This window comes from Mustela erminea, chromosome 17 (assembly GCF_009829155.1).
Source record: "Mustela erminea isolate mMusErm1 chromosome 17, mMusErm1.Pri, whole genome shotgun sequence".
NCBI lineage: Eukaryota > Metazoa > Chordata > Mammalia > Carnivora > Mustelidae > Mustela > Mustela erminea.
The window spans coordinates 3,437,992-3,464,007 of NC_045630.1; the positions used below are offsets into that span (position 1 = coordinate 3,437,992).

Genomic DNA, 26,016 nt, shown 5'->3' on the forward strand with positions numbered 1-26,016 from the left:
CACATCTTCACAGGTTATTAAATATTAAAGTATATTAGTTTTTGAAAAACATGCTTAATATCTTAATAGGAAAAAACTTGATGTATACATGATACTTACATTAACAGTGGCTATCTCTGTATGGTAGGATTACAGCTGAATTTTATTTTTCTTTATGCTTTATTCCACATTTTCCAAATTATCTACCATAAATATATGGTTGATTCTAGGTATGTATAGTAGTTATAAAGTCACCACAAATACTCAATTAGTGAATAATAAACCCCCGTTCCTACAGAAAATACAGGGTTAAATTCCTGCAAGCCTCTGGTTACATTTTTGTCAACCAAGTCCATATATAACCTTGTGTTTCTGTTCAAAGATAACCTTTATATATGTTGTTGATTCATGAACATTGAACTTCTGGCCAACAGCACTATAACTTGTGCCCAAATGAAGCTTATCGAACACGGGTGTTTTCTGGAAGGCCCACTGCTGCCTTCTTGAGCTTAGCAATGCTAGCCATCACTTTAACACGAGCTTGGGAACCACTTTCAACAGAGAACTCATACAATAAAACGCACAAAAATGTGAGAAATGGGGCACTAAATAGACTTAGAAAGACATGTTTATGAGAGCCAAAACAGAAAGGCAGAGCATGGCCTGCTTAGACATCAGCTGGGAACATACACTGCAGGAGGCTGGTTTTTCAGTGCTCTGAACACAGCTGCCAACAATCGGGGAAGGACCTCCAGGACTGATTTCTGACTTACACATCAGTGTTTTAGGTGAAGCCACAAACACAGAATCCACGAACAAACTTTTCCTGTTTAAAAGGAGTCTCAGGCTCAGTCGGTTAAGTGTCTGCCTTCGGCTCAGGTCATGATCCCAGAAGTCAGGGATGGAGCCCCACACTGGGTTTCCTGCTCAGCAGGAAGCCTGCTTCTCCCTCTCCTGCTTCCCCTGCTTGTGCTCTCTCTGTCAAATAAATAAAATCTTTAAAAAAGAAAGAAGTATCAACATGGAGTTTTTCAAATGGTTATTTTGAGACACTTTATATTAATCTTTATAAAATCCCTATAAGCACAGGTAAAGAGGCCTTGGAGGAAAGGAGGTAATAAAAATGATCTAACTTTAATAATATTATGGGGGAAAAAGAGAAGACAAGAGTTAAGTTTTAATGACTGAAATCAATTCAAATCTAAAACCAAACCAACACAACACAACAAAAAACCATCATATAGAAAAACTCTATTTGGACTTGTCCTCCAAACACAGTATTATGAAATTAAAAACTTCCATACCTTAAGTTAATAGAAGATGGATGTAACAGTTGCCACCTTTGGCCTAGAACAAAGAGCTCAGCCTTGTATTTGTGGGTGTGTGTGCTAGGGGAGTAGGCAAAATTCTCTGAGAATCCGGTAAAAGACACAGACTCTCCCCATAAAAATGTGCATATCCATATTCACAGTACAATTTTTCATACAATTTAAGGACATTTTCAGAGATCCACAGACCCTAGTAGGTTAAGAGGTCCTGATCTGGGTCAAAAGTCTTTACTCAGTCCTGACATAATCAAACTAGGTCAACTGAAAATAAGAGAAATTAGAATGAACTCTAAAACAAATGATACTGCCCCCAATTACTAATATAGTAAATACTTACTGATAATCACTAGCAAAAGGATAACAGCAACCAAAGCCATGATGGCTTTTATCTACAAGACACAAAAAGAAATTAAGATAGGTATTAATGTTTGACTTGTTAATAAAGTCAAAAATATTTGTTCTTTATTATACTAACTCATCAATGAATAGGCTTATCCCTTGAAAGCTTGTCCAATTTCTTCTCATGTGAACTGGCTGACTTATTTGCATCTTTTTATAAATAATCAGAGTTCCCAGATTCAGGAGTTTCTGCCTGGATTTTATATTCAAGGCTGTACTGCACAGTAAACAGTAAGAATCAAAGCTTTCATTGGCTTGAACACTGTCTATGATTTCTCATGGTTATTTCTAATATGAGGCCAAGAAAAGTATGAAATTTTAGCAACTCTGTTCACAAGTGTCAGGATACGAGGAGTAACACAGGCATCTAATGTAACTCATTCTCTCCACATAAGGTGGCATTTTTTAACAGCACTTCGTTTCAAAGTATATGAGAATTCTATTCGTTTTTGTGCCCCTTACTCTCTTTCTTGGCATTTTTGTCTCCATTTTGAGGGTACAGTCCTCATTTAATAACCTGATTTAATAAATAACTTGCCTAAGAGCACTCTTGGCCAGTTTCACAGTTGAGAGGAGAAACCTTAAGATAGTACTTAGCTGCTTAATATTTTCAGCTCACAGCTCTCTGTAAAATTGTTACATTCCTCATTTAATCCTAAAATGCATAAACTATAAATTGGTTTGGTTTTCCTGATGAATTCAAATGCAAGTCTGATTTTATCAAACATTTCACAATTGATTAAAGACAGTTCATTAATTAAAAAAAAAGATACCCACTACTATAAACACATGAGCATCAGAAACAGCAACCAGGAGCAGCTTCAATGCTTCTAAACTAGAGCTACTGGTAACATTTTAGTGGCATCACATTTATGACAAGAACAAAGTGCCTAAGAGAACACATGGAAGCTTTGCAATTTGGACACCAGGTGCCTATTAAAATCATTAATTATGATAACAAAACAATGTTGAAATTCTCCCGCCTCACCTATTGGATAATTTTGTTCACTTACTTTAAAAGTCAGGTTTATTGAAATATACCTTATCTAGAGTAAAATCCACGCTTTTAAAGTTCATTTTGGTGGGTTTTGACAAATGTATAGACATCAAACACCACCATTAGTCAAACATAAGGCATTTCCATCACTCCCAAAAAGTTCCCTCATGACCTGTCTGGTCAGTATCCACCTCCCTACTCTTAGCCACTGGCAACCTCTGACCTGATTTCTGTCCTTATATCCCGGTCCTTATCCTTTCCTAACTCATCTAAGTCAATCCAGAAAATGGCAGTGATATAAGGACTATTCAGAAATATAATTCAAATGTAATTTAAAAATATAATTCAATTTTTCTCCTTAAAAACACACTGTTTTTAAAAAAAGCATACTGTTCCTCTGATTTAGATATGGCTAAGAAAAGCGAGGCAAAATGCACATTATGGTCATCTTTTTGTGACTACATGAATGGGTCACGTATGTGTACGGGGAAAGGAAGTGAGACGCTCATGGACCCTTTGGTCTTCTAAATCAGACTACAGAGTACAGAACATCTATAAAAATGGAAAACTTAGGGGAAATTTATTTTTTAAAGAATAAAAATTTAAGCCAAAATTAAAATTCCTGACAAGGGGAACAATGAAACCTGATTCTTTCCTCCGTTCTACTTCTGAAAGTAAGCTGATTCAATAGGTCAACAAAAACAAGTAAATCCAAGGAAATTCTTGGAAGAAATCCTTAGCATAAGGCAATATCAAGTTTATAAAGTTATCACTAAGCTTGAAAATGAGAGATTAAAAACAATGAGTTTATGTCTAAGGTTTTCAACAAACTCAAAAATTGGGAGGAAAAAAAATTGCTCACGTGACACAAAATTCACAATAAAAATCTTAAGACATTTGCTGTTTCCCATCCAAGTACTAACCAGGCCCAACCCCAACCCTGCTTAGCTTCCGAGATCAGACGAGATCGGGCACGTTCAGGGTGGTATGGCCATAGACAAAACATTTGCTGTTTAATGCTTAGACGTATTTAAGAGGCAAATTCATTTCTATAAAATGTTTTTGCAAAAATATATTAATGTATATATTGATTCTCATGTTTTTCCTAGTTAAACATTTCTCTTATTTCTCTGGAATAATAAAGGACAGCGAAACTTTCTTAAAGCTTCATTTGTCATAATGGATTCTGACATATAAACTGGTTTTATTTTTTTCCCTTCCAACAGAAAACTGTATTTTTCTCTAGCTTCCATTCCATCTTTTTAATATCTCTGTAACACTTTAAGTTGCTCCAAAAAGGTACTAATAACATGAAAAATTTGTATTTCTTACAAAGTAGTAAGAGTATAAGTAGCTAAATTATTAAAAAAGGTGGGACTGCTTGATTCCTTTAGTTATTCGTGTCCCCAAAACTATTAATTCAACAAATATTTGCTGAGTCCCAGCATGCCCCAAGTTCGGCAGCTATTATAAACAAGGCAATGGTAGTCCCCGTCCTCAGAGCTTCAGATCCAGAGGCCCTCTAGCCTTTGAAGACCCCCTGAGACGCTGGGTAACTTACCCAGTGTTCTGACTTACTTTGCATCCACGCCACCACATTTGCCTTCGAAGTTGTTTGGATCTGTTGCTAAAAGCAGTTGCGTTATCCGATAAGCTTTCTATATCACATAGAGGATGGAGAGAAGGATTAAACGACATAACAGGATTCTTTTATCTAGTCACACAAAGACAAGAAAATATTAATTTCTACTCCTGCAAATGTCGTCCCTTTTAAGCATGAAAACAACATCCTCCCTCTCCTCCAGCCACAGACTCTGGCATCTGTACTGGGGGGTGGGGCGTGAAGCAAAAAATGACTGTAGGTTATTTTTCCCAGGGTCTCCATGCTTTCCCATAAACTTCTGAATTCTGGTAAGAAAATACTCTTTAAAACTTAAAATACTTGACACACCTATGGAAAAAATTGGCATGTAGAAAAGGTCAGATTCTTAGAAGATATAAAAAGTGACTGATTTTGAGGTAAAATAATGAAATCTATTTATTTTTGCTGGGACAGTATCGTTGTATTGAGGATGTGGAACAGTAGAAACTCTCACATACAGCTAGTAAGGATAAAAGCCGGCAGAGATCTGAGGACTTCGAATAATCTGACAGTATCTAGTGAGGCTGAAAATATCTGTCCCCTACTAAACAGCAATTTAGGGGTGCCTGGGTGGCTCAGTGGGTTAAGCCGCTGCCTTCGGCTCAGGTCATGATCCCAGGGTCCTGGGATGAGTACCGCATCGGGCTCCTTGCTTGGTGGGGAGCCTGCTTCCCGCTCTCTCTGCCTGCCTCTCTACCTGCTTGTACGCTAGCTCGCTCGCTCTCTCTGACAAATAAACAAACAAACAAATAAAATCTTTAAAAATAAATAAATAAATAAACAGCCATGTATTCCTAGTTACATACCCTAGAGAAAACTTTCATACACGCATACAAGGAGACATGTGCAAGCATGCCCACTACAAACCTGTTTCATAGCGAAAAAGATCTGAACAACTCAAACATTTAACAGGACAATTTAACAGGATAAATAAACTGTGAAACAGCCTGAAGTAAAACAATGAATTTTAAAAGTGGTTAAGTAAGTTTTGTGGTTCGGTAAGCCTTTCAAGGATGAGTGAGGTATTTAGTCCTTCATCACTGAAACAATATTTGAGAAGCGAACATGTGCCAGTAACTGTTAAAAGTACGGAGACTAACATTTGTCAGTAAAGAAATGTTCCTAAGTTATCAGAAAAAGCCCAAGATAAAAATATCAGATTAAGTCTGACAAAAGTGTTGAGAAGAAGTGATCAGACTTTTCCTTCTTGAGATCATAAGAAATACAGTGCTCATGACCATAATAAGGCAAAAAAAAAAAAAAAAATTCTACTCTAACTGTTCAATAATAAATTTAAAAATTTTCCATTCTCAACCCAACAATTAATGCAATAAGGTGATTCAAGTAAAGGGAGCTAAAGTTAAAATACTAAAATCACAAACTTAAGAACCAACTATCATTTTCCGAAAGCACAATTCCTAAACTCTGGCTAGAGAAATGGAAGGAGAAATAAATTATCACAACACAGATTAATAATATCAAGAAATATATGAAGTATCTGTACCTGATTTGTCCTGTAGTTCATCTAGTCTCTCCCCTCTTTCAATTACCTTTGTAATATTTTCTTGCATGACATCAATAACTTCATCCACCTGATTCTGAACACTAGTTTAAAAGAAAGATTTAAAAATTATTTTGTCTTTTGAGCATTTTATAATTTTTGAAACGTTCATGAGAAAAATTCCATGGTAGAAAATAGCAAGTTTTCAGAAAAACACTCAACTGTAAAATGTTTAAGTGAAGGCTGGGTAGCACGGCCCTTCCATTTGTGGCCTTGAGTACTCAAGAAATTAAAGATACCGTAAGTGAAAGTCATGTTTAACTTGAAGATAGGTTAGTCCTGACCCTACAAATTCCCAGTGTTCAGTTACTGCAGATCTTAGTCAAATAGCTTAACTCTAAGTAATCACTTTCATCTTTTTTTCCTCAGGCTACCGAGCCATCCCACAGATGCAGCTATAACCTACTTCTGCTACAGTTTACACACTAAGGCTAACAAAGGGTTTGCCCTGGTGCGCGATTAGCTTATGACAGTCCTCACTTTCCAGGCTGGAAATGTACGCTGAGGGTCCAGGTGTTTGTTAACTCTTCTCTGCTCATCAGTTTTCTCTTAAACAGGTTTAAGACGGACACAGCCGGGAAGGTTCTGAAGCACCCAAGAGGGAGGAGAGAGGAAACATTTTTTGCTCTTTTTCAAAAAGAAAATATAATTTCCTCCTTTATGTTAGGTGATGAGGACCTGTTCTAACCGAATTTCAGACGGTTTACTAAAGACTTAATCTTCATTCATTCATTCATCTAACTGGTTCTGAGCTGCCTTCTCTCGCTCAGGACTTACCTTGAGTACACAAACACGGAAATGTTTAATAATTTACTATTTAGTTTTCCTCTGTTCTCTTAGACAAAAATTATTTTAAATTACCTCATAAAATGGCCATGCCAGTGAAATATTTAAAAGGAGAAATAAAGTGAACTCATGGTTCTTACTACTCAAATAATATTTAAAATGTACTGGATTGCAGGCTAGCAACTATATAAAATATACTTTACATAAACACACATATATATAAGGATATGCAATTGTTTCTAATTGAGGAAAGAGAATTGCATCAATTACCACCTACACGTTTTAGATAAAACCCTATATATACACCTGGTCTCTGCCCTCTATTCCCCAGTGAGTCAGGGGTGAGGTATGGATGCATAATTTTATGAGTTTTACCTCTTCCCTTTGGAGACCTATATCTTCAAAGTTTGCTTTAAAATCAAAATGAAGATCCGTTTAGACACCAGGCGGGTCCAGAGCAGTGGCAGATTCAAGTAGCAGTGACTATGTTTGATGACAGCCCCTTCTTAAGTGAAAAGTACTATGTGAACCCTCTGATTATCCAACATGGACTTCAGGGCTCATCACAGCTCCCCAGAATTGTGTTGCCCACACAGATCCTACAGAAGGACATCGGACTGAAGTACAACCAAGCTACAACACGCAGAACTCTCTTTTCTGCCCAAAAAGATCTGAAAAAGCCTCTAAATCCCTAAGATGGCTTGTTACAATTTCTAATCACCTAAACAAAGAGCTAAAGATGTTCATCCTACGTAAGAATAACGGCACAAACACTTAAGCAATTCATGTGTTCAGTAATCAATGAGAGCCCATTATGTGTTGTTTTACGGCAGGAATGAACAAAGCAGACAATCCCAGCTCTCATGGAACTTCCATTCAAATGTGGAATGAGTGCGCTGAATGAACCTTGAGAGCTGTGACACCCTCTCTGTCCCACTTCTCTAATGAATGCATCTAACACTAAGTGAAAGTACGTACCTGTTTCCTGCCTTTCCCCCACTAGAAGCTAAGCTTGATGAACACTCAAGCCTTGCCCACTTTGTTCACTTTCACAGCCCCCAAATCACCAACAGTGCTTGGGGCAGAGCACCTGTTTGATAAACATTTGTTGAATAAGCCAACAATTTGGGTGTAAGTCCTGCAAAGCATACCCAGTTACTTGAGAAAGATAAAAGGCAGGGAACGTAGAGGCCTCCACTGAACTCTGAGAACTGTAACAGAGATACATCTATGGTTCATCGAGGACCAGCCTTGGAATTCCCAAGGTGGTTACTTTTTGTCATTTGCAAGAGATGACAAGAGCCTACAGTTAAGGCAGTACCGGGGTGGGTGTGGGCAACACAGACCACACCCCTCCACGTGATCAGATCATGGCTAAGGATACTGATGCCCTATACATTTTAAAACAAAAACAAAAATAACTGAAGAAGTAACTATGGTCCTAGAATCCCCATAAGCAAAAGACCTCATGGATAAGGGCAGATTAACTGGGACAGAACCCATAGAATTCCAGATTAATTTTTACTCGATTATCAGAAACCTAAGGGTATTACCTCAACAACATGGCACACATGTAATAAATCTCTCACTAAGAGAAATCAACCAACATTTTATTTTTTCTGCTAAGGATTAACTAACAAATTGCTACTTTCTCTTTCACATATTACTATCTGCTGGTATAACACTCTTAAGCCCTCTGTTGTAAAACCTATATTGAATGGGAAATCTCTTAATTGTGTTTCTGTATTTCAAGATGTTCTCATGCCCAGAATGTAACTTCTATAAAAAATTATCTACTTATTTTAATATAAAGGATAATTCTTTAAAAACAAATGGTAACACATCTCCCATGAAATTACACATTTTCATAGCAGTTACAATACTGATCTCCACTTGTATTTTATGCTGATCTTATCCTTATTACACTTTAAATGCCTTAAAAGCAGAGACTGTCCCACTCATCCTTTTATTTCCTAGGTCATGTGAAATATGCCTGGTAGAAATAGGCATTCATTCATTCAAAAAAACATTTACTAAGGAGTTATTATTATACTATTTATTGAGGACTCCAACGTGAAGGGTTTAAGTCCGATCTTCGGGAAGATTAGAGTCTCCCGGGGAAAACCAGGATCCGTGATTCTACCGCCGCGCAGCGCGTAATGGAAGGAAACTGTAGCATCAGCTGTGCAGCCTGGACTAGACAGAGACGGCAGCAAGGTCCTGGCAAGGAGTTTTAAGGGGTAAGTGTGAATTGGGCAGAGTAACAAAGGAGGCGGACAGTGGGGAAGTTCTAGGCTAAGGATCATATATAAGAGGAGGAGATATTTTAGGGGCCAGGTGATGAACTGGACACTAGTGAAGAAGTTGGGGCAAGAAAGGGTAGAAGCAGGAAAAGGGTAGAAGCAGGAAAAGGGTAGAGAGATTTGTAATTTGAGCAACTGAGTGTCAGGAGATGATGCTATAAACTAGAACAGACAATTAAGAACTCAAAGGAAAAACAAGTCTGTAAAGGAGGCTGTAGAGAATTATATCATTTCCGGTTAAAGGAGAGTCACATGGTAGAAGGGCACAAGAGAGAACATAACCAGGAAAAGACAAAGATACACAGAAAGGAAAAGATATTCCCATGTTGATTTAAATCATCCTTAGGGCCTGATAGCACCTGCATTCCTGAAATGCCTCTATTCCAATTATCAACAACGAAACTGCATGGGGTAGTAGTGTCCATGGCAAGCCTCCGTGAGTCATACTTTCTCACCTTTCGATGAAAATGATCATCTCTAACTTGTGAGAATTAGATTTAACAATGTTTTTTAAACACTTAGCACCAACACCTAACACTTAGCATGTGCTTAATGTCAATGATCTTCTATCAGGAAAGGAAAAATTATGCTCTGCAAAAAATACTCTAAAGAAAAAACAACTTATTTTCATAGTTAACACCCCCATCTTGTGGCTTTTTAAGGTATTGTTGACTAAAGAAGGTTTTAAAGTTATATGGTATTTTTGCAACTATATATATGTATTTCTGTTGCATCATGGAACGTTCCTTGGGGACCTTTTCTATAAAGTTAAACTGACTGGACCAAAACTATAGTTAGGAAATTCCCTACCCCAACAGAGGATGCCTATAATTCACTAGAAGTGCATTTATAAAGCTATAATTTAACTGAAAAGCAAAGAAAACGTTCCAAAGAGAATCCTACATTTTATATAGGCATGTGAATATTTTAAATCCTTCACCAAAAATTCTTCCATAAAAAGTGATGTTGAGTATTTTTGTGGGAATAATCTGGTGTCAACATGCCAATCAGGCTGAAATAAAGCCACAATGTTGCTGACCCCGCAGCAAGACATACCCTGTATTAAATGTCACAAACTAAGTAGTGACAGCGCAATTTAAGAAACTCACCGGTGCTAACAATTTTGGTTACTCAACTAATACCAAGTATTCGTCCAGGGGCAAGCTGTGTGGCAGGCTGTGCTCGGCCATCTTAGGCCATTTAGGGCGCATACACTGAGTCATGCCCTGATGAAATCCGCATTCATGAGTTTGGGCCCACGAGGCTGAATATGTATGTTCTGGAGACTGATCACCTTCTCAGTCTGGCAAACCTTTGGCTCTAGAGTGAAAACCATTATATTTACTCAATAATCCCTACTGTTCTAAAATTTTGTGATCACCAAAGATATTGTGCTCCTTAGTTTGTACATAAGCACTCGTGTGTATTTGCTCGGCACGTGCTAACACACTTTGTTTCAATGCCCAGGAGTGGTTTGGGTTCATCTGGAAAACCATTTTCAAAAGACTCAATAAGCCACACTAGGTCCTAGGCTCACTCTGCAGGAGGATATCAGACAGGAACAAAGCACACTGACAGGACAAAAACCAAGTGTGTCATCAGTGGAATCCTCTTCGCCGGGCAGTTTAGGTACATGAACTACGTGGGTGGGTACGGAAGTCACTCCGCCTCAGTGCAGAGGAACAGCTCTGCCATGGCATCCCCATGGCCCCGAATGCTTCACAATCCTCTCAGAACACTAGATGAATGGCCTATTAGGCCATCTCCCACTCATTTTCCTAGAAAACTGTCACAAGACAATTTCTTACCACCTCCCAGGTTCTGATGATGTACGGAAGCTTCTTCCGCAGGCCCTATGTGTGGACCACAAAGCACCGAGCTACAGAGCCGAACTGGCTCCTTTGTCACAGGGCATCCTACAACTCCCATCACAGCCATGCAGCCCTTTTTGTTTTGGAGTGATCATTTTTGGTGTGTAGGACAAGAGAGAGTCTGGTTACTCTACATACATAATGAACTGCCTGAATGTAAGTAGCTCATTGTATCTTTACTGGCCAGATCAGAGCCTTGGAGCAGCTGGGACTTTCTTCTGCTGGCCTTGAAGCAGCAAGTACCACGAGTTCTACTTCTGCAAGAAGAGTAATTCTGGCAACAACTACCTGAACTTGGTCAGGAGCTTTGAGGGAGATCCCAGCCCTAGCAACACCTTGATTTCTGGCTTGTGAGACCCCGTGCAGAGGGCCCACCTAAGCAGTGACTGAACTCCTAGACCCATGGAAAATGTGAGATGATAATGTGTGCTGTTTTAGGCTGCTAAGTTCAGGGCAATCTGTTACATAGCAAAAGAAAATGAAAATATCCTGTCTAGCAGTCAAATCAGTTTTCTGGAACCTTGGTTCTGTATTACAGAATCCATTAGCTAGGATTAGATCAAGTGTGGACTTTTTTTTTCCCACACCAACAGCTACCTGACTAAAGCCCGAGTATCTGACCAATAGCTTGATTCCCTGTTACAGCACCCTTCCCACTGGGCGCCAGCCGTATCCTGAACGACAGCAGGGACTATCTATCCCTCCTCGGATCCGAATCCAGGCCATTTAGTTTATTGTCCGTGACTAGTCCTCCAAACTCAGTCAGTTTCCAGGGCTATTTCACTGTTCCCTCTAACATCAGGTACATTTACGATAGCATTACCCACCAACCTACCACCACCAATATACACAGAAAAAACTTTACACTGAAAACTACTTAGCTATCTATAAATCTTAGATCAACATTGGAATTAGGATAAGAAGCAGATATGAAAAAATTCTGAAGGAATATAAAAAATATTGTGCTTTGAAAAACTAAATCTATTACACTACTTCTATTAATTTTGAAAACGGGAATCAAGCAATAGATTTAAAACCAAAAAGGACATTGAGATTATGCTAAATAAATGGATTTGACAGAAAATAATCGAGTTAGGAAAACCAACACAGGAATTGGATTTCGTTAGCCATTATTCAGAGGTAATTTTGCAAAAATAAAAAGAATTATTGGGTTTTTACAATCCAGTAGTTGTAGTTAGTCTATCTTAGGGCTCAGCAAATCTTTTCTGTAAAGGGCCAGATAGATAATAGATATTCAGATTTTGTGGGCCGGAAGGTCTCTGTCACAACTACTCAAATCTGCCACTATAGTTTGCTTTCAAACAAACAGGCATGGCTGTGTTCCAATAAAACGTTATTCACAAAAATAGGCAGCAACCAGGTTTGGCTCATAGGCTGTAGACTGCCAACCTTTGGTCCACACAGAAATAGGATAATCACTTAAGCCAATGAGTATCTCAGAAACTTACTGCTTAATTTTATCATTTCTAGGTCCAAATCTTGGTCCAGATGGTCCCCTTCTGAAAACAAAATACCAAGTACATATTTAAAATGAGAGCATTAAAAAATATATATAGAGAAAACACACACACACACACACACACACACAAAATCAAGCTCAACTCTAAACATGGATCAGTCATTTATGATAAGAAACCACATCTTACTGGTATTGCTGCAACTGAATGATATTTAATCACATCTGTACTTTACTGGTATTTGGTACTGGCAACAACTAATCTAATTCTTCTGAAGTTAAAATTTTCAGAGAAAATAGGGTTTATATAACCTTTGTTTATACACGGGTTGTTCTAATCACTAACCTCTGAAACATCCTAACAGCTCCAGTGCCAGTGACTATGAATAACTTTATGGTCAATTATAGAACACTAAAAGTAAATTCACCTTCAAATTAGGTTATCATAAAATGCTGATTATCAGAAACAGATATAAAGAGAAATCCATTCAAAACACTAGTATTTTTCTTCTCATCCCTCATTTTAAATTTATCAACAAAGCTAAAGGGAAATCCAAGAGTCTACGAAAATACCAACATTTCTCAAATCAGTTCTTAGTCAAGTGTTATATCATTTCAACCATTTTAATATTCTGGAAATAAGACTTGGATGTTTTAAGTAATTATTATTTCTATGAGATAGAGAATAAGGTATAAACCATAAAAATTTTAAGAAGTAGATCTGGTGCCTGGCTCAGCTGGTAGAGCATGTCACTCCTGCTCTCAGGGTGTGAATTTGAGCCCCATGGTGGGTGCAGCGCTTACTTTAAAAAAAAAAAAAAAATTAGAAAAGAAAAAAAAAGTATCTGTATCAATTAAACACTAACTCCCCATTCCTCCTCGTCCTAGCCCCGCAACCTCCATTCTACCTCTGTGTCTCCGTAAATTCATCTACTCTCCATATTTCACGTGAGTGGAATCATGTAAAAATTTATCCTTTCATGACCAGCTTCTTCCACTCAGCATAACGTCTTTGAGGTTCATCCATGTTGTAACATGTGTGAGAATTTCCTTCCTTTCTGAGACCGAGTAATAAAGGCCAAGTCGTAGTCTACTGCGGCGATATACCCTCTGTCTATCCATCACCTGCTGATGGACGGTTAGGTTCCATCTTTTGACTATCGTGAATAATGCTGCTATAAACTTGGGTGTTGATTAATTTTTAAAAAAACATATTTGTTTCATCTTCCTTTCAACACCCACACAGCAGCACAGGGTATGGAAGCTACATTCTGAGCAAGTGTGCCCACGGGCTGTCAGGCCCTCTGAAAGATGCACGTTATTCGGGAGCGGACTTTCGCGGTCCGCTGCCGGCCTGAAGACTGAGTGTTTCTCACAAGGGTATCCAGCTTCCAAGGAGGGAATCAATTATTTAACCTTCTGCCCTTCTGTTCGACCCTAAGTTCCGTTCTGACAGGCAGCTATTGCTCTAGTTCTAAGGCTTTTTACCCTAACTGGCACCGTGCAATTAGGTTTGTGACTCTTGGGAAATCTTGTCACATGTAGGAAATTATCTTCCCACTTCCTCTGACCTTGTCAAGGCGATACAATTTCCTGTTCATGGATCTGCTTCCTGTCCTGCAGGCTCCTTTTGCTCACTGCTCCACAGCTGTCAATGACTTTTTATAAAATGTTTTTATTTGGGGAGGGGGGAGCCTCTGCAAAAATTCTGCAACATTTTAACAAAGAGAGAGGCAAATGTTTCTCCTAAGGCACACTCTACATCAATCTCCAGAGAAAACTCCCACAACAATATCCCGCCTTCCTGACTCTGCAAATACAAAATCTAGGTCTGTACGGACTCAGCCCTTTCTAATCGTAACTGTGAAGAACTGATCACATCATTAACTGACAAAGTATCACGGCAATTCAATGGGAAAAGGATAATCTTTTCCTCAGGTGGTGGGGAACAACTGGATAGCCAAATGCCAGAAAGAAAAAAAAAATTCACTCTTCACCGTTACCTCAACCATATATAAAAATTTACTTCAAATCGATTATAGACCTAAATGTAAAAGCCGAAACTATAAAACTCCTAGAAGAAAATATAGGAAAGAATCTTATTGAACTTGGGTTTTACACATATTTTTAAATAAGTAAAAACAAGAAAAAAATGTAATAAATTGATTTCCTCAAAGTCAACAGTTTGATCTTCAAAAGATACTGCTATGAAGAGGAAAAGATTAAGCTACAGACTGAAAGTACATATCTGTAAAACGTATCTGACAAAGAGCCTTAAATACATAAACAACTGAGTAAGAAGACACATTTAGAATTGGGCAAAAGATTTTAACATGTACTTTATCAAAGAAGATTCAAACAACAAAAAAAATACACACAAAATACACACAAAAAAAGATGTCCAACATGATTTGTCATTAGGGAAATCCAAATTAAAACTATAGTAAGATACCGCTACATACCTGTAAGAATGGCTAAAATTAAAACACTGACCACATATACTATTGATGAGGATTTAGAGCAACTACAACTCTTGTACAATGCTGGTGGGAATATAAAATGGTACACCACTTTGGAAAATAGCCAGCCATAAAAATACGCTAGCCATTCAACTAACTCCTAAGTATTTTCCCAAGAGAAATGAAAGCTTAAGTTGACACAAAACTTGTATGTAGTTATTTATAGTAGCTTTACTCATGATAGCAAGAACTATAAACGCTCCAAACGTCTATCGATAAGTGAATGGATGAATGAGCTGTAGTACATTCATATAAGGGAATACATCTCAGAAATAAAAAGGAACCACTGGTACGTGTGACAGCATGGATGAATCTCAAAATAATTACGGAAGTGAATGAAGCCAGTACCAAAAAAAAAGGCCTACTGCATGATAACATTTATTTCACAAATTCTAGAAAATATAAACTATAGTGATAGGAAGGAAGCAGATCAGTGGGTGCCTTAAGATTAGGGGAGTGACAGATTCCCAAGTGGTATAAGGAAACTTTTGAGGTGATGGTTATGTTTATTACTTGATTTTGGTGATGATTTTACAGGTGTACAGTACATGTATCAAGACTGATACACTCTTTATGCATTTTAGCAGATGTTAGTTATACCCCAATAAAGCTGTTAAACAAACAAAAAAACTTACAGAAAAAAGTCTTCTTCTTCATCCGAATCATCTTCCAGAAGATTTCTCTGTCAAAAAAAAAAAAAAAAAAAGAAAGAAAAGAAAAAAAAAAAAAGACTTGAGTTTTCGGATTCAGAAGGCTTACAAACTGTCAGGGAGGAGTAATGAAAGGAGTTCTATCCTGGTGAAATTTCTTAACTCCAAGGTTCCAGTCAGAGGGAAGAGTGATTTACCTGTGCTTTACTGAAAGCTAAAAGACAGAACCAAATAAGCCAACCCTCCAACAAAAATGCTTCTAATAGCGAGATCCTATGATGGACTACAAGGCAGAAAGGTCGCTGGAGCCAGGGTGGGAATAAGGAACTGGCGGCGATCAGGAAGAAGTTAAGTTCCTTGTCCTCCTCTCTCTTGCTTTCCAGTCTCTCCACAGGCAGAACCTAACAGGGAGCCAGAGGGCAGAGGAGAAATGTAGTTGCAAAGCCAATTCCAGCATCAGAGAGGAGTACAGAAGACAGGTTCAGAACCGGGAGACAAGGGTTTGATGGCTGGCACAGTCCCTCTACTACCTTCATAGCTCACAAATAACCCTCCAGACATACCAGAACTGCCAAACAACAACAACTTTATACCTTTCTTTTATAAGACGGAACTATTTTCCTCAAGATGAAGATGATCACACCCTCTCGCAACAACCAGACCTTTTCCGAATATAAGAACTTAGACAGTATATAACTTGTAGGCAGAATAATAACTCCCCAAGATATCCCCATCCTAATCCTTGAAACCTGGAAAACTGTTTCCTTGCATGCTAAAAGGGACTCCACAGATGTGATTAAGTTAAAAATCTTGAGATGGGAAGATCAATAGGGATTATTCATGGGGACCCAACACAATCACAAGAGTTCTTAAAAGAGGAAGGCAGAAGTGCCCGAGAGAGAGAGAAAAAGGACAGAGAGAGAAGACAGGGAGAGAGCAGGGGAAGGGGAGGACTTGGAAGATCTTACACTGCTGAGTTTAAAGACAGTATAAGGAGCATGAGCCAAATACCCCGGACGCCTTCTAGAACCTGGGAAAGGCAAGGAATTCTCTCCTAGAGCCTCCAGAAGAAACACATCCTGCCAGAGCCTGGGTTTTAGCCCAGGAAGACCCACTTCGGACTTCTGGTCACCAGAACTACAAGATGGTTAAATCTATGTTGTTTTGAGTTTGTGGTAATTTGTTACAACAGCAATAGGAAACAAACACACCAAATGTGCCTTTCCTGAGAAAATTACTCAAGGAATTTCACCAGCCAAAAAACCCAATTATATCAGGAAAAACATTCTAAGACAGAGATTGATACAACTGATGATCTAATAAAATGTATGGTCAAATCTGAATAAATGATAATATGACTGTGCACTGTATCTTACAGCTACTGAAAAAGTATAAGGAAAAACTTTAAAAGGGCCCCAAATTGTTCTAATAAAACCGAGAACTGGGAGTGGAAGGGTGAAGTGCAGGAGTAAAAGTGAGAGGCACGCCTCACTGGGACAGGAGTAGGGGAGGCGGGAAGCTGGCTAGAATGAGAAAGTAAAATAATGGAGGGGGCATTGTTTTTGGTATGTTGAGAGAGAACACAGATTTAAACATAACTATTTTGTTTTGTTTTTAAGATTTTTATTTATTTATTTATTTATTTGAGAGAAACAGAGAGCAAGCTAGAGAGAGCACGTTCGTGAGTGGGGGAAGGGGCAGAGCTGAGCAGGGAGCCCAGTGTACTACTGCTCGATCCAGAACCCTGGGATCTGACTTGAGCTGAAGGCAGACACTTAACGACTGAGCCACCCAGAGGCCCCGAAACATGACCGAAACATGAAATATGAAGTTAACAATAAAAAAGAGAGAAGGAGAAAGGAAGGACATTTTTAAACTAGTGATACTGGGGCTGGGGAGATGAGAAAAAACAATCTGCCAAAGTAGTCAGGGAAAGGAGGGAAAACATATGAAATATAATGACCTGTATCTATGTATAATATATAACATATCACAGAAAGTGAGGAAATGAAAACAGAATGTATTAATATTCATTTAATAAACATGTTTGCACACTTTCTATGTGCTACGCACTGTTCTAGGCAAAGACCAGCTTTAAACAAGATAGCTAACGTCTGAACTCTCATAGAAAAAAATCTGATGGTGACAAATGCTACGCCAAGAACAGAAACAGTGACAGGATAGGAAGTGACAGGGTGACTAAACGAGATTAGGTTTTCATGGAAAATCACTCTGAAGACGTGAAATTTAAGCTGCGATCCAAACGATAGCAAAGGGCCAACCAAAGATGACGGGGAAGGGCATTCACGGCCAGCAGAGGGACTGGCTAAGGCAGAAAAATCCCAAGTATATTAGTTATCATAACAAACATCAATGTTTGAACACTTCTATTACAAGTAAAAACTACATGATTAGAGTCCAAAAATTTCAGCCAGTATCTGTTTACAAAAAAAAAAATCACTTAAAACGAATGTCAAATAAAGGATGAAAAAAAGAGGTGAAAAAAACCCAGCAAATTCTAATGAAAAGAATGTTAGGGTTAGCAATATTAATACAAAGATGAATTTTAGGACAAAAGCACTAAACAATCAAACCGATGAGGAGAAATGAGTGATGAGGAGAAACTGGCTGGTAGGAGAAGTGGGGAGAAAGTGGAATCCACATACACTGCTGACTGCAATGTAAAAATTGTGCAACCACTTTGGAAAACAATTTGGCAATTCTTCTAAAGGTTAGACATAATAACTAAGCCAGCAATTCCAGTCCTAGGTATTCACACAAGAAATGAAAACGTTCATGCAAAAATCGGTATGTAAAAATTCGTAACACTGCTAATTTTTTAAAGATTTGATTATAATTTTAAGTATATGCATAAAGCTTATTTTAAAAAGCTTCCTAGCAAATAGTCTATTGTCTATTGGTGGATTCTACCCCCTTCAAGTAAAAAACAAACTAGAGAGAGTTAGAATAAGGAAAAGACAAATGTTTCCCATATTGTACTAAAAGATACTTTTAAATCATAAGTGTTGGAAAAAGTGAGTGAGGTTCAGAATTGTACAAAAAAGGAAAGCGTAAAATGAAATTAAGTAGACTATAAACTCTATATGGGCAGAGACTGTGCCCTCCAGATTTTAGCACAATAGGAGGTGGTCAATTAATGCATCAATAAATGAAGGAGTAGTAATGAGACAGGAAGTGAGTGAGGGCTTCAGGTTGCTAAATAAAAACACTAATTCCTTTCCTCAATAAATATTTGAGGACTTATTCTAAAAGTAATCTATCTACAACATTGCTATCAAATGTTGTCTTCCCAAATTCTGCATAACTTCTAGATTTACACATATCTGCATAGAATGTTCTGGGATAGGGCTGTGAGGGTGGCTCCGTCTGGTTAAGTGTCAGCCTTTGGCACAGGTTGTGATCCTAGGGTCCCGGGACTGAGCCCACAATGGGCTCTCCACTCGGTGTCAGCCTGCTTCTCCCTCTGCCTCTCTCCCTGCCTGCATGCTCTCTTTCTCTAAAATAAATAAATAAAATCTTAAGGAAAAAAAAAAAAAGATTGTGCTGGAATAAAATAGAAATTGAGTGTTATATAAAAACTACTCTGGACTCTGAGACAATTGTAGAACTAATATTCTTTATCTGTAGTTCCAAAAATCTGAAAGTTCTGAAAACGAAGAGGTTTTGTAAGTTTCTTCCAAAACTTATTTGGAGGAACACCTGACCTGAACTGATGTTAGCTAATTTACTTATATGCTTACTTATATACTCAGAGTAACCAGACACTTCTTTTCTCCTTTTTATTTTAACGAGGGAGAAGGAAACAATCTTAAGCAGGCTCCATGCCCAGCAGCTGAGCCCAACTTAGGGCTCGATCTCACAACCCTGAGATCATGACCTCAGCAGAAATGAAGAGTCAGACATTTAACCAACTTGGCCACCCAGGTCCCCAGTAATCAGACATTTCTCTGAGAAATACTAATATACTTCGATGTGCTGCTCCAAAGGCCAGAAAGGCTGTTATATAATATGCACTTAACTACCTTTAAAAATCTGAAAAACTATGAATTCCAATCACATTTGGTTCCAGAATAAGATGCTGTGTATTTGTATAAAATTCACTTTGAAAGACTAGAAAGAAGCTGTGAGTATAGTTTTATCAATAATGGAGTAGAATTCAACTGAGTCACCAATCTAAGTAACACACGCTTTAAAATATTTACTAAAAAGAAGAAACAGAATTAGAATATTTAGATTTTTCTAAAACAAATTATTTACAAAAGGAATGAAAATGTATTTTGAATTTGTTTGAAAAATTAAGATTCTAAACTCACCCTTTCACTTTTCACAGAACCAGTGACATCATCATCATTCAGGTGGCGCTTGAACTTGGGAGGCATACTTTTTACTCAAGAGGCACTCTTCTGTTTCCCAACAGAAAAAGTATTCACCACCTTGAAAAGAAAATAAATTTCATCTGACTGAGACTTTGGGGTAGAAGCTAAATCACTTCACTAGTGTTCAAGGCCTTGCACAAAAGAGCCTCCTTCGTTTCTTGGACTTTACGGCCTTTCCATTTGGTTCATTCCAGGTGATCCTGTCCTCCACGCAAGGCTCCAATACATAAAAAATAGATATAACTATGAGGAAGTGGATGTAACTTCTTAAAGAGAACATGTGGGGAAAATCAGTGCAGGTTTTTATAAAATTCAAGAGCAGATTGGTTAGGAGAGGGGTAAATTAGGAGAAAATGAGACATTAAATGCTTTAAGATTTTAACCTGGAATTAGAAGACAGCAGAACACTCCCAGTTTTCACATTTTCAGTTAGCTGATTAAATAATCCAGTTTCTTCATCTGTAAAATAGTGATTTCTAGGCTTCTGCATGGTGTTGGGATGGTCAAATCAGGTAATACATGCAAAAATATTCTGTAAGTTATAACATCATATTTTAAAGCACAGCACTAGGCTCCAAGAAAAGGGATTAAGTTTAGTAAGTAGTGGGTTCAACAGAGCCAGATTTCTTGGTTTTGTTTTTATTTTATTGCTAGAGAAAGTCTCACAGCTTTTTACATGTTAATACGCATTGTGATTTTCCAGGAAAATGTTTGAGTATGCAGTTTACTAAATTTTGAGAAAAAGCTGACATGCAAATTTGAGTTTTTAGTATCTTGGATTAGAAGACAGATGAAAAATGAGACTAGCTAAGGTACTGTATCTTTTAGTATGTGGCAGACACTGTGCTCAGTGATTTACATGTATTTTCTGAAGGACACTCCTTCAAAGTAGGCACTAAGAAACTAAGAACTAAGGACTCATAACGAAAAGTAACGAACAGTCACTCTACTGATTAAAATAGCAGAAACATGGGATCAAATTAATCAATGGCTATGCATGATCAGTTTTAACAATTATTAACAGAACCTGTTTTAGAAAGACCACGTTGCTGTAACAACCCAGCAGCCCTCTTCCCTTTTTCCCAAGAAGAAACAACTCTAAGATCTTTAAGTATAATTAGGCAACAGTTTGCTGGCTAATATTATATACAAGCCCAGAGTCCAGTTTCATAAACTGAATAAAAAGAGTATTTTAAGTTGGCCTATCAAAATAAATTGACAGTTTTCCCTGACAAGAAATGCTTCCAAAACAGAGACTTAGCCATTTGTAACAAAAACCGAATTCTTGCTACGTAAGTAACAACTCTAGAGTTCTTTACACAATATTTGTCATGTAAATCTGGCCCATTTTATTCCTCATACTTTGATTTAAGAATAATTCATTCATGCAAAAATGTTATAGCACGCAGGAAAAAAAAAAAGATGACAAAGGAAGCAAATGAAAAATCTGGGCTTTTCTTTTAATTATACCCACGTTACTATTTATATTTTAAACCCAACAAAGGGGTTGCTTTAATATCCTATGGCAAAAACCAGGCAGACTCATAGCTTTACGAAATACACAGTAAAGCTACAAGTTTAATGATGAGCAAACCCCATCATCAGGTCCTGTATTCCAGGATCAGCCTCATGAAGGCAAGAAACCAGTGTCTGAGAAACAGAAAAGACATCAGCAAGGTATCAAGCAAGATTAACTATGCTCGATGAACCACAGGGAAACTGATGATTTGTGCCAAACAACTAGAAAAAAAATAAAGAATGCTCAGAACTGAGGCATATAGTTCTACCTAAAATTTCTCCTGCAAAAAATACACCTGAATTCGGGGATTTGGGTGTGGGTACGTATACAGATAGGAGAGCGTTCATGATGTATTTCAGCAGAGTGTTGAACAGCAATATATAGAATTCATTTAAAAAACGTCACATCACCCTATGCTTCTTATGTCATCCTCTTACGTTCACAATTTCGTGTGTATCTTTTGAAGAGCCAGTAAGTCCGCTAAGCGCTTACATGTAATACACTTTAGCCTATTGTTTAATAATGTTGGCTTCCTTTTTGCTTTACAGAGAAAACTAAACCCCCAAATATTTCGCTGCACAAAAAGCTCGAGTCCGGGCAGAGCTTTCCCTTTTCCCGGCTCCACTCCCGCTTCCGACTCCTCTTCCCTCTCCATCACGTCCGGCTGGTGCACTTCCACGGAAATACGGGACTTGCACGGGCACGGCCTGGAGAGGCGGTTCCCAGAAACTGCCAAACTGTAAGGACCCCGCACCTCGGGTCGCCGTCGGCGCAGCGGGGCCGGCGCTCCTTCTCCCGAGACTTCAGAGAGACGAACCCATCTCCAGCACGGAGCTCGGCGCCCGCCCCCCGCCCGGTCCGTCGCACCAGGCCACGTCCCCGGCATCTGCTCCTAACTCCGGTCCTTCCGCCCCAGGGACCGCTCTCCATCCAGGCCGCCTCCCACTCGCCGCCAGCCCGCCCCACGCCCTCCCCTGCTCCCTTCCCCTCGGCCCCGAGCACCCCTCAATCGCCTCTCCTCTTGCCCTCAGCCGCCCCCCTCCGGACACCCAGTCCTGGTGGCTCCCCACGGCTCCCGGCCCGAATCCGGCCTTTCCCCAGCCGGGGTCGCTCCCCGACCCGCCCCCCCGAGCCCCAGGCCGGTCCCGCAGCTCCGGGCGGACGTTGGGAGGCGGCGGACCCGGGGCGTCGTCTCCGTTTCCTCCTCACAGCAGCCCCTCCCGTCGGCACGGCCGGCGCCAGTACCTGAGTCTCCCGGGGCGCTCCGGGCCGCTCTCCGGGGCGGGCAGCGCGGGCAGCGCGGGGGGCGGAGCGGGAGGCGCAGGAAGAAAGCGGGGACGGGGAGCCAGTGGGCGCGGACCCGCGTCGGCCGCTCCGCCGCTGCAGCGCCCCCGCTCATCGAGCCGATCGGCGCTCCGCGGCCTGCGCCAGGCGGAGGGGCGGGCCCAGGCCGCGGAGATGGTCGAGGGAGTCGAGCGAGCGGCGCGTGCGCGCGCTCGGGGGAGGAGCAGGCAGCTCGGGGCTCGGTGCGCAGCCGGTGCCCCGGGGCTGAAGAGGCGGAGTAGGGAACCAGGAGGGTGGCTCGCCGCTGCAGCACCGCTTCGGGTCGGCTGGGGCCTTTTCGGGCGACGTGTGACCCTGGTTTATCGGTGCAGCCGGACCAGCAGGGAGACTGGGGGTTGCTAACCCCGACTCCTCACTCCGGGCGCTCGGAACGTCTGCTCCGGAGGGGAGACTGACTCGAGGTTGCACAGCTGTTTGGGACAGATTGGGAACGAGGACTCGGTGTTCTTCCCCCGTATCCTTACTTTAGCCGGAAATAACTAGGTCCGGACACCCGAGCCTTCAGGTTTCTGCTGGGAAGTCCCCCTGTGTAGCCACTGCAGCGCTCCTTCACCGCCAAGCCCCGGGCCTGGAGGTTCAAACAGGATAGCGAAGTCTGGGCGCGGCAATCCAGAACGACGCCGGATTTGTTTTCCTTTCTCGTGTTCCACTTGTCCATTCCTCCCACGCACACCGCAGCCGGACTGTTCACTCATTTCTCCCCTTTACCGTCTGTACTACGCATCTTTCTCAATACCGGTAGGTCCCTGCTGATGGTGTATTTTTAAGTCCAAACATTGTAACTAATTAAAAGAGGCCTTGCTAGGACAATGGCTCTCAACACAGTTACCTAAAGTTGAAATCACCCGTAAAGCTTTAAAAATGACGATGCCCAGGCACTACTTTGAGATTCTCACTCAGCTGGCCGGCGAAGCTGAGAAACGTGAACCCTGGGTTCTCCAACTGAAGCTCCTGAAAGCCTGGTGTTAGACTCCGCTATCTGTGAGGACGGTCCTCAGACCCAGGCTGACTTGGACCTAGAAGGGAAGCTCCTTAAAGTTTGTTTCCTGCCTAGGCATGACGGTGAGACTACTCCAGACTCCACAGAGGACGCCAACGTTATTTTTTTCTTCCACAATTTATTTTGTATCTGTAACTCTGCTTGTTATGAAGTGCTTACCTGCTTTGGCGCCTTACCAATTCGAGCCTGAGGCAATTACAGAATTAGCCCTTCTCAAACCACAATTTGACATGATTTTCAGTTGTAGGGGCACCTCATTTCATAGCTTCTACGAATAATTCCTTTTTTAAAAAAAATTTATTTTACATATATATTTCTATGTTATATATATAACATACACATATTTATATGTATATGGAGTATTTGAGAGTGAGTCCCCGGAATGGGGGTAGAGCCAGAGGGAGAGGGAGTGAATCTCAACCGATGAGCGAGGCGGGGCTCAATCTCAGGCCTCAGAGATCAAGACCCAAGCAAAAATCAAGAGCCCCACACTTAACAGCCGGAACCACCCAGGTGTCCCTTCTTGGTTTTGTTTTAACTGATAATTCTTCAGTTCTGCCAACCATTTTGGTATGATTGCTTAGGAGAGGGGTAACACTAGCCCCACCCCTCAGTCACCCAAACAAAGTCCCTGTGACTATCCCCAACATATCTGAAAGCTCAGAAAAATGTCATTTTACAGTTACTATGAATCAGATATACCAGTAAGTGAAAGAATATAAACAGCACGGGATATAGGGTCAGAATAGGGTTCCCGTCTCACCAACCTGAAGTATTTGTTTTTATACCCTATTTTCTCTTCCTTGAGTTTCAATTACTCACATGTTGGTCCTCTGAATTTTCTTATCATTTCTCTTTCAACATGAGACCTTCCGCCTTAACTGGGCCTGGTGTCCTCTGAGCCAGAGATCTTTTGTTTTACCCTAATACTAAATCTCTAGGCTTCTACTGGATTGGAGAAGGGATTCTGAGGATTTGATTCTTGAACAACTTTTCTATTATTCCTTCTGTTTTTAGCTCACATCAGGCTCAGAGCTACCTAGCCCTTCCAATTCCTGAGCCTTGAACAGGGTTTAGCGTGTAAATCGCGTTGCTTCATGGCCAGTTTAGGATTCCTGTATCAAGTCTGCTAAGGTAATTGTCACTGATTCACCTACTTTCCAGATTTCAGTATTTTGCTGCTATCGTCTCTGTTCCCACACGGCAGGAAAAAAATACAAATCAACTACAAGCATGTGAACAACTGTCAACATCAGTCAAATACCATTTTTCATCTATCAGTGACTGGGAAGGAAAGAGTTAATAAGCAGCTGCTCTGCAATCTCTTCCCTCCCATTATGGAGGAATGCTTCCTAGGAAAGCAAGCAAGCACGGGATTCTTAGAATATGGTAATAACAGACTTCCTGGTAAACAAACTAGTATCTCCCAGTAGGAGAGTTTGTATCTATAGAGTTCTTTTAGCAGGACAGCCCTGGGCTGGACTGTTTATGGTAAACACAGCAGGAATCTGTGGATCTGAGGTGCATGACTGGAAAATATCACGTAAGTTGCAGAACTCAGCATGTAATGGAGCTGTGTTTCATAACTGAGTTGGTTCCTCCTGTAAGTGAGGTGACTGCATACCTTACTTAGAAACCACCTCCGTGGGGCACCTGGGTGGCTCAGTGGGTTAAGCTGCTGCCTTCGGCTCAGATCATGATCTCAGGGTCCTGGGATCGAGCCCCGCATCGGGCTCTCTGCTCAGCAGGGAGCCTGCTTCCTCCTCTCTCTCTACCTGCCTCTCTGCCTGCTTATGATCTCTCTCTGTCAAATAAATAAATAAAATCTTAAAAAAAAAAAATTAAAAAAAAAAAAAAAAAAGAAACCACCTCCGTTATTTTGGGCAGAGGTGCATCCAAAGCAGGAAGAAAGGACCCAAGGAGCAGCACCAAGAGTCCTGGATCTCGTCCTATTTTGTCTGTGCCTCTTGGTTACTGGTGCCTTTGAAATTAGTGAAGCTTGAAATTAGGTAAGATCTGTGATTTCCGAGTTGTGAGTCTAATTTGAAACGTTGATCTTTGTGTTAGCTCAGTGGCAGAGATTAAATAGTTTGACAATATGGCGTTGAAGGTATGCACCTGTGGTATTACGGGGTAAGAGGCTAACGAGGTGGGAAGAAGGAGCTTTCTTAAAAACACTGTTGGTGGAAGTATAAATTGGTACAATTTTTTGAAGTTCAGGGTGACAATACATGTCAAAAATTT

General features: G+C 40.1%; 1 protein-coding gene across 5 annotated transcripts in view; it reads right to left on the reverse strand.

The window, feature by feature from the left end:
* Window positions 1-26,016, reverse strand: part of VAMP4 (vesicle associated membrane protein 4) — a 45,785-nt gene that overhangs the window by 4,865 nt on the left and 14,904 nt on the right. For 2 of the 5 annotated variants that reach the window (XR_004280041.1, XM_032317834.1), the window contains exons 1-7: window positions 22,674-22,888; window positions 19,847-19,966; window positions 15,498-15,544; window positions 12,336-12,386; window positions 5,850-5,950; window positions 4,282-4,361; window positions 1,645-1,696 (exon numbers count right to left, since the gene is read on the reverse strand). Coding sequence is in view for 4 of the 5 variants with exons in the window: in XM_032317834.1 (XP_032173725.1) it covers window positions 1,645-1,696; window positions 4,282-4,361; window positions 5,850-5,950; window positions 12,336-12,386; window positions 15,498-15,544; window positions 19,847-19,912 (397 nt within the window). In the remaining variant the exon portion in view is untranslated. Of the gene's footprint in view, window positions 1-1,644; window positions 1,697-4,281; window positions 4,362-5,849; window positions 5,951-12,335; window positions 12,387-15,497; window positions 15,545-19,846; window positions 19,967-20,292; window positions 21,172-22,182; window positions 22,396-22,673; window positions 22,889-26,016 lie in introns of those variants that run through there. The other 3 variants (XM_032317838.1, XM_032317835.1, XM_032317836.1) reach the window with 3 other exon arrangements.